Here is a 9,614-nt window from a genome sequence, read left to right as displayed (position 1 = left end):
CACCACAAAGATGAACAGAAAAAGCACTGAAGTAAGGATGAGAAGACCTGGGTGGACATTCTACCAGGAAGCTATGAGGCTTCATGCAGGTTTTTGGCCTCAGTTTTACGACCTATACAATGGGGATAATGACTTCTGCTTTGGTCCAACCCACATGATTTTTCAGAGGTTCTTGTGACATTATAGATGCACAATGACTTCATTAACTAAAAGCCCTCTACAGGCATTAAGGATTTAATCCAACAAACATTTATTGAGCAACTGCTGTGTGCTATGCACCACGCCTAGTGCTGTGATAGATACAGATGAATAAAACACAGTCCCTGCCCTTGGCGAGCTTACAGTCTAAGAACAGTCATAGGACAAGTGCACAAATAACTATAATACAAGGCAGAATATGGTAAGTGCCATGAGAAAGGTACAAATAAAGTGCTACGGTGGTTCAGCAGAGGGAGAGAGCCCAGTGGTTGGTAGATCAGGGAGGGCTTCATGAAGGACGTGGTTTCCGCATGGGCTTTGAAGGGAAGAAAAGGGAGCATTCCAGGGGATGGGAACAGCAAGACCAAAGGCACAGAGACAGTAAAACGCAGGCACCCTTTCCAGGAAAAACAACTTTCCTAGGCTGACCAGGGGAGGGTGGAAAGGAAGAGTGGGGCCTTATCCGGTGGTCTGGAATGTCAGAATAGAGAACTGTACATTTGTTCATGGGCCGGGGAAACTTTTAAAGATTTGTGTGCAACGGGAGAGAAAAATCACTGTGCATGTTCAGGGTGGACTGGACAATGTGTCAGCGTGCACAGAGGTAATCTGGGAGATGAGACTGTTGCTGAAGTAGTCCACGTGACAAGTAAAGAGGTGAGGTTAGAGTTAGTGGGAAGAATTAGCAAGGCAGGACATGGGAGAATAGTCGAAGATAACGTCAGCATCTCAGACTGGGTGGCTGATGGGATCACGGGTCTTTTAGTAGAAAATGGAGGGATTGTGGGGGAAGGGGACACAGATGATCCACTTGGCTTCTGACGTGTTGAGTTGATGGTGCTGCTGTGGGAGCAGATGGGGTGAGTGTCCCCCGAGCGGGTACAATCCCAGCCTAGAGCTCAGGAGAGGGCTGGGTTGCAGAGAAGGGTTGGGGCAGGGGCAGCTTAGGGAGGTGCAGCCCGGTCTGAAGGCAGGTGTGAGGTTGCTGATGGAGAGTGCAGAGGGACCGAGGAGAGGATGCCAGTGTAAGGCATGTCCACATGGTGGGGCAAGGAGAAGAGAGGGGGATACTGGTCAGATCTACCTTGATTCCTTTGTCAATCAAAGTAGGGGTGTCAATAAATAAATCACAAATAAATAAATAAATAAATATATAAATAAATACATGGCTGAGAGGGATTGGGAAAGAAGGAGTTAAAAAACACAAGAACGTGGCATTCTGGGTGCCAAGGGGCCAGGGAGCGTCCAGGAGGGGTCGCTGCAGAGCCAAGTGGCCTGGAGAACTGGGAGATGAGAGGGGCAACGTGGAGGCGCTGGGACACTGCTGCCAGGAGCTGGGAGGAAGCTGAGAGGCATCAAGAGGAAGGGCAGCCGTGGGTGCTGGAGGCCCTTCCCGGGGCTGGTGGAGGTAAGGGAAGAGGCTGCAGGAGCCAGTCCAGGTGGAGTGAGCGTGTGCTAATGGGCAGAGGTGACAGAGGTGGAGGAGAGAGGGTGAGGGTGTACAGGAAACGTAACTGGTGGGGACGATGTTGTCTCAGAAAGGGGAAGGAGAAGAGAAGAGATTTTAAGGGCAGATCTCATTTCAGAAGGCTCCGTCTCTTCCATGAATAGAATGATGGGGGCCCTTTGGGGCTTGAGGCAAATGGAGGTCAGAACCACTTGGGTGGCTGATGGCAGGCGAACCGGGCATCTGACAGGTGGCAGGAGGTGACAGAGGGGTGCCTGTCAGCAGTGAGGGCCGGCTGAGGCTGGAGGCCCATTCTCCCGGGATGCCTGTGACTCTGCAGTTACAGCAACGGATCTGGGGGTTGGGTACAGGCTGTGTGACTCCCTGGGGCCACCCAAGGCCAGCTGGCCCACACCAGGAACTGCAGTGGAGGCTCAAATTGAACTCCGAATGGGCAGGGAAGGACAATTGGCCCCTGACTGTGCATGCCCAGATGGAGAAGGGCAATGAGCCAGGGAAAGCCAAGGCCCCTGGAGCTCTGCCATCACATGGCCAGGCCATTTTGGCAGTGCAGGACTCAAGCCAAGTCAGGGAACGGTGTACATGTTGATTGTCCTGGGGTCTCTAACCTTTCTCCAGAGAGAACCTGAAGGCAGGGTGGAAGGACTCCTTGCTCTCCAGCTCACATCAGCTTCAATTTTAGGAGCCATGACTAAGATAGGCAGAAAGAAAACCATGTTCTGGTCCCCCAAAGAGTTCTGGCCCTTTGACTCCCCTGCAAATGGATGGTGGGGTGCTGGCTTGGTGGATAGAGCTCAGGGCCAACTCCAGAACCTGACATGTGGGTTCCCCGCAGCGCTTACCATGAAACATTCTGGAATCCACCGAGGCCCTGCTGGAAATTCTACCTGCTCCCCGGGACACTTCAAGCTTTAGAAATTAAATGTCTTCTAGGGTCTTTGAGATCCTCAAGATGAAAGGCTCTGGAGATGTATAAAATATGGTACTAATTATTTCCACCGCCTGTGAGGAGTTCGAAACCACTCAGTTCCCACAGAGGCTATTAGGGCTGTTGCTTTTTAAAATATTCATTTTATAATGCAAATCCCCAATCACAGACTTCAAGCAACAACAAGGGAAAATGCAGAGATATATCACCTTCCTCACGGTTTTGGGCTGGAGTGTTCTTGTGTAAGGTTAATGGTTCTGCCGCCTCCACTCCCTTCCCGTCAACCATTAATTTAGAGCCAAGGTCCTGTTCTGCATTGCTGTTGATTAATTACATCCGGTCTCATATGCTTAGGAGCAGGTCTTGATTACTTTTCTTAACTCCCTTCACCTTCAAGATAGTAGTTTTTTACTTATCTTTCAAATATGTTTTAAAACACTGTTATCCATCAGGTAAAGGAATACAACTAACAATCAAGTCGGCTATTTCTCTACATGAGACCTGTGATTCCAGCTCCTAAGTTGTAGGCATCAAGCCTAGATTTCCCTGGGAGATTATGTCCACTATTTGGAACTGCATTTGGCTTCGGGTATTTTTTTTTAAAAATCTTAAATATTAATCTCAATAGGGGGAAAAGGATTTTGCAAAATTCTAAAATTGCTTCTGTGAGAAGAGGGGGTGCCTAGAGGTGGGGTGGACATTGGAACCTCTCCCTGCAGAGTTGAAAACCTCACTGTTGGAGCTTGGTGTGGGCTAATGTGACCATCAGGGTAGGAAAGTGACAAGAAAGTGACATTGACACAGCAGTCTGGCTGCAAAGGCCCTGCAGAGTGCAGAATGCAGAAGGCAAACAGAGAGTGGTTGCAGGGACATGGAGCTGGATGCTGAACATCCTTTCAGGTCTCACACTCTGGGGCTCTGTGAAGCACCCAAAAAGGCAATCATATATATTTTAAGAAGGATGGCATTTATCTTGACAGCACCCTTTCAAGCTCTCATTGTGGCTTCCCTGGTGGCAGAGGGGACAGTACAGTCCCTCGTGACATTCTAACAGGGTGAGACAGAGACTAACCCAGAGGGTGAAATCCCAGGGTCTCTTTCTCCTCTGTGGACTCACATTGCTTTAAAAAACACCCAAAGCAACTAGATTTTAGACACTCTCCTGCCTTATTCTAGTGGGCCCTTAGCAGGAGGTCTTGATTTTTCAAAAACATGATTCGGAACATTACTCCTCTTCAGTGTCATCTGCTTGCTTCACCCAAAGTTCTTGGTGGTTCTTGCTAGGCCAGAACATGAACCATCCATTGTGTCTCCTCCAGCCTTCTCTCTGTAGTCATGGAGGCCTGTCTGAAACATGTGAGTCAGTCGTGTTGTCCCTTGGGCAGTCAAACTCTAAGTTCTTGGAACGAGGCCCTCTGTGCCGATGAGGGCCTTGGCTTCCTTGTGCTCCTTTGTCTGGTTGAACTCTCCAACCTCCCTCTCCTCCGTGAATAGCACCCACTTTAGACTGGGTCAAGTGTCCCCTCTGGGCCTCGGCTCTCCCCGAATCCACATATCCCAGAGGCTTGGGGCAGCTGACAACAGGTGGCTCTCCATTCATCCATGAGCCCAAAGATCCCTCCAAGCCAGGAGGCAGTTTGTCATCCAAAGTCATGGGACTGGCTTCTTTTCATGTCAAGTCCTTCCACCCCCAAAGATGGATTGAGTCTCAATCTGGTTCAGGTGGGTTCTCCACACCTTCTTCCTGTGGCCTATCTGCCTAATGCTAGATGAACACCACACAGTTATAAATACTCAGGTCAATATATATATGCAGGTATAGATATATATATTCTGGTCACTGTTTTACACTTTAACAAAGAAAACCACTAGCCTGCTTGTTCTATTGTTTGTGCCACCCCGACTCCCATCTGCCTGTGGTGTAGCTGGCAGGAAATGTGAGCCACTGAGTCCTATGGGGCGCCCACCCTACGTGGCCCCATCACACTGGCCGACAGTCAGTTTCAAAGCCCCCTGCTCATGTAGGCTCTTGAGGGCCTTAAACTCCAAGGGCATGGTGTGGGGGCTGGCCTGGGAGGTGTAGCCGTACTTGAGGCTGTCATAATAGTGGTACTTGACTGGGTTCTGGTTCTGATCCAGCGGAAAGGGCCAGAAGCCATAGAGGTAGATTTGGTTGCAGAAACGTGTGGCCAGGGTATACATCAAGAGGCCGGTGGTGGGTCTTTTGATGTGGACTTTGTTGGTCAGCCAGTATCTGGAAAAAAGAACAAGTAGAAAAAAAAAAAGAAACATGAGTTTGTGAGTCATCCCTTCCAGGAAGACAAACATTTTATCCTGCCCAGCAGGCTGCCTTCTACCACTCCAGGAATCATAGGGACCGATCCAGCCACATATCCCTGGTTCCCTCCACAGAGGACTGACAAGCACATGAAGCAACTGAACTGTTCCTTAGCCTGGGTGCGGTCACAGACATAAGTTTATGAAATTCTCAAAACAAACCTGTTGTGGGTACAGATGCAGAAATGGGGCTCTGAGGTGAAAAGTGGCTTGCACAAGTTACCTGGGTAGAAAGGGGCAGCACTTGACTTGAACTCAGGCCTGTGGACAGCTCAAGCAGGAGTTGGCAACCTTTTTCTGTAAGGGGATAGATGATCAATATTTTTGGCTTTTGGGCCACAACGATCCCAATACTACTTGACCATTGTGTAGCTATAGCATGAAAGGGCCACAGACAACACACATGGGTGTGGCCAGGCTTGGCCCTCGAGCAGCAGTTTGCTGACCTCGGAGAAAACACTGGCTCTTGCGTGGTGCCTGCTGCCTTTCTGAGGGTCGCATGGGGTGTCCCCTTGCAGATCTGCATTCCTGACTCCATCCTTGCCTCCTGAGCGTCTTCAGATTTCCTTGCTGTCCCTGCCGCAGGACTCCCTCTCTGATACCCATCTCTGACTGCGGGTGAAAACCCTGGGGGCCCTGGACACTGGTTTGCCATGCAAGGCTGGGTTCTGCCCACTCTCTTTCTTCTAAAGACCGCTCACTACATCTTGGTGTATCCACCTCTGACACAGAGTCCCTGCTTCCTGCCTCAAGTCTTCTGTCAAAGGGTTATAAGAGGAAACACAGAGAAGTGAAGAGAGCAGGGTGCAGGGTGCACCTTAGCCAAGAATGCAGTGAGGAAGAGACTATGTCCATTCCACGGACTAGGAAACAGGCTCGGAGAGGGTAACTCAAGACCTGAGTGTTAGTGACAGTTCGGCCACCAACTATCTGTGTGCCTTTGAGCAAGCCACATCTCTCTGCTGAACCTAATGTTCCACATTTATGCAATGATGAGGCACAGTCTAGGTGATCTCTAAGATATCCTCCAGGTCCCAACATTCCAAGAAAATCTAGAAGTTTCTCCCAAAGTGGGAAAACATCCATTCTACTTGTCATCGTCTTACTTTCCATCGCAGTTATTCTCCCTCTGGGACTCAGAACGCATGCTCATGTGTGGTCAAATGTCTTTATTTCTAGTAAAAGCTTCCACTTACCCTAGGCTGAATCCCTTAAAAGGCAATGTGTATGCCTTGGTGGGAAGACATTTTCCTTACCACAAATTTCTTACCATTGTGTCTCTAGACCAGACACAATTCACATCTTCCTGTCCTCAAGCAAACTCCATGGTTTCCCTCCCTAACTAAAACAAAGGCCAGCATGGTTTCTGTTGACATCTCTGCAGAGATGCATGTGACTGTATTATCAAACTCACCCATTAAATTCAGGCCAGAAGTAAAGATATGTTAGAGAAAACATTTACATATTGCTGAAAGATGAAACTGTTTAATATGATTCAGTGCTTTTAGCTGAAATGTTGGGGTGGAGGGACAGGTTTTCTAGAAGCCCAAACACTTCTTGTTTTTGCAAAATTGTTCCTTTTACAGCTCGTAAAAGGAAACCCAAAAAATATCCCAGAGTGTCGACCTTAAATCCTTTTTGTTTGTGTGTTTGTAGGAGGTTTTAACCTGTGAATCAGACGAGGTTATAGATTACCAATAATCTATGTAAGTTCAGTGAGTCACCTAATCATGTAACATTTGATGAAATAAAATGCATTTCCAGAATCCTCATTCTCACACCCCCCCATCCCGACTATGGGGCTGGCATGACTTGAATCTCCCCTTCGACACTGCTGATGAAGGCTGTGGTCCTAGGTGGCCAGAATCAGAGTGAACACGATTCTCCCGGGCATGGCAGGAGCCTCCTGGGTGGCCCCTAGACAACCGCAGTTGTTTCATAACCCTGTCCTTCGAAGACCCCTTTCCTCGCACTTTCTCTGATTTCATCCTGTCTGGACCAAGAAACTTCCTGGCAGCTGAATTTTCCAACTGGAAACCCGAGGGAGGGACAAAGGCAGACACAGAACAGGGCAATGGCTCTGGCTGGTAACGGCAAACACAGCGCAGTTGAAAAATAACAGAAGCAAGTGTTTGTGGACACTGAGATCTTCGTCATTTCTTCCCTGCGCTCTCTCTCAGAAGTCTCTGCGGGGGCAGCCCATCACCGTGATCTGTCCTCCACCTAGTGGCCCCCCAGGCATTTCTCTGAAATCTCTCCCTGCTCCATATACAATCCAAGTTCCATAGTTCAGAAAGTCTGCAAGACCTGGCCCCTGCCACCCGCCAGCTTCAGCTCCCACCAACACTTGCACCCTCCCCAGAAGGTCTGACCTGCAGATACCACAGCACTGTGCTGTTTCCTAGTGCCTCCTGCTACCACGGCTCAGATCGAGACTCCTTTGAGCTTTCGCCTACCTCTGAGTTGTGCTAAGTATGTCCCTCTGGGCACCCATTGAGACCTGCGTGCCAGGGGTTGAGGTGTGCATGCCTGCCTTACACACTGAGCTGCGGAGTCCTGGAAAGTTATCTCTCCTGCTGTCTCTGTGCTAAGGCTCATGACGGCTGAAGAAGTGGATGGTTATTTTAGAATGGGAAAGGATGCTTCCCAGAAGAGGTATGTGTGTTTGGCGCTTTTTCCTCTTATATTTGTGATTCCAGGGGAACACAGCCAATTTTCTATGGGGTGGGTAGAGGGCTGGGGTGGGGTGGTACCAGTCTCCAAGAAGTTCTGGGAATGTGAGGGGCAGACTGTGGGCGGGGTGTCCCCCGGCTATGTACAGAACTGGTGCCACTCTCAAGAACTCCCAAGATGTCTCGGAGTTTTTAAGAGGCTGTGTTGCGATCAGGGTTATTAGATAACTGGCCCATGTCTCCACTTTGCTCTGAGCTCTGGGCTAAATGTCTCATTTGAAAGGCCCATTTCATGCCCCATTCTCTCTCTCCAAACCTTCCTAACCACACTCCACAGCGTCTCCCTTCCCTCTGTATCACCCAGCTGAGATATGGGCCTCTCTCAGCATCTTACCCTCACCTACCACTTTACAGGGTGTCCTCGACTCAGGCCCACACTTCAGACCCAGGTTCCACACAGGGCATGAGGACTGAGCAACCCGCCCAGATGGCAAGGGGTAGAGCCAGGTCCTCCTTTGAGGCCTTCTGACCCCAAGTCCTTGTTCTTTCACCTTCCCGAAGCAGACCCAACAGATAGGTGGGTGGCTAGGAATGTGGTTGGTCTGATGTGATTGTCCTGGGACTACCCCACATGGCCATCTGCTTAGTCATCAGCTAATATGTAGGAGGCAGGAGGGATGGTGCTGGTTTGGGGATGTTTGATGCTGAGCTTGGGGTTTTCTGGATAAGGAGCCCTTGCCTAGACCACCTCAGCACCATCTATGCTCAATCGGAAGCCCAAGCCAAGCTTGGGAGGCTCTGAGGGGCAAAAGCAGGGGGACTGTAAAGAGGAGAAGAATCCCAGAAGGGCAGCAGCTGATGCTGGGATCCTCCCACACGCCCCTGCAAAGTATTCATGCACCTTGGCTAAACTACATCCCGTATTGGGGAGCTCACCCCCTCCTAAACTAGCCCATTGCATTTTCAGCTCTAATGCAGAAGTTCTCAACCTACGCTGCACACTGGAATCACCTGGAGCCTTAAAAGCTGCCTGGATCTCACTATCATGTGTGGCCTAGACCCTGGGATTCCCACAGCCTCCCCCAGTAATTCAAATGTGCAGCTATGCCTAAGAACTCCTGTGATGACTGGTAGGTGGTTCTGCCAAAAGGACCCAAAAATGAGATATATTTAGAGAAAAAGAAGAAATGTCAGGACTATAGCCATAGAGTTTTAAAGGTGATTGGGACTGAGGAGCTCAGTTAGTTCAGCAGCCTTGCAGGGGATGTGACTGAGTGAGCGGGGATTTGGGACATGTGTAAGAAAAACGAACACCCAGCCTCAGTGTTGTGAAGGCAATAGGGAATGGTGAGGACTGGGGCATCGTGACAGGTAGCCAGTCTTACTGTTGTTGAGTATGGTGGTCCCAGATCTTCAGGTTTTTTTTCGAGTATTAGAAATTGGGATTTTTATGCAAATTCTCCAAATTTTTAAATGTTGGCAACTAATTAAAATTTTACTTTGAAAGGCTGAGGCAGGCGGATCACCTGAGGCCAGGAATTGGCTTGGCCAACATGGTGAAACCCTGTCTCTACTAAAAAAAAAAAATTAGCTGGGCGTGGTGGCACACACCTGTAATCCTAGCTACTTGGGAGGCTGAGGCAGGAGAATCGCTTGAACCTGGGAGGTGGAGGTTGCAGTGAGACAAGACATGCCATTGCCCTCCAGCCTGGGTGACAAGAGTGAGACTCCATCTCAAAAACAAAACAACACCATGAGAAGCCTTACTGGGTGATCCCACAGGCCATGTCTGTGTGGTGAATGCATGGGCCTCCTAAACTGAACTTGTCCTCTTCTGTCATTTTAGAGACAAACACGTGGGAGTCCACTGTGACTTGCTTGAGAAGAGACAAGCTTCTCAAATGGCTGGTTAGACAGCCATTTTGGATAAAACACAGGGGTCTGAGGGGCCTGATTCTTGAGCATTTTTCACCCCATGGCAACTCCCCAGGCTAGGAATAAGCTGGCTGCA

General features: G+C 49.4%; 1 protein-coding gene across 2 annotated transcripts in view; it reads right to left on the bottom strand.

Annotated features, from left to right (window-relative positions):
* Positions 1-226: 226 nt before the first annotated feature.
* ST8SIA2 (ST8 alpha-N-acetyl-neuraminide alpha-2,8-sialyltransferase 2) overlaps positions 227-9,614 on the bottom strand; it is a 75,598-nt gene continuing 66,210 nt past the window's right edge. For both annotated transcript variants that reach the window (XM_025391975.1, XM_025391976.1), the window contains one exon: positions 227-4,848. In XM_025391975.1, coding sequence (XP_025247760.1) covers positions 4,563-4,848 — 286 coding nt within the window. In that variant the 3' untranslated portion in view covers positions 227-4,562. The remainder of the gene's footprint in view (positions 4,849-9,614) is intronic.

Source organism: Theropithecus gelada, chromosome 7b (assembly GCF_003255815.1).
Source record: "Theropithecus gelada isolate Dixy chromosome 7b, Tgel_1.0, whole genome shotgun sequence".
In the NCBI taxonomy this organism is placed as follows: domain Eukaryota; kingdom Metazoa; phylum Chordata; class Mammalia; order Primates; family Cercopithecidae; genus Theropithecus; species Theropithecus gelada.
This window is presented reverse-complemented; position numbering and strand designations above follow the sequence as displayed.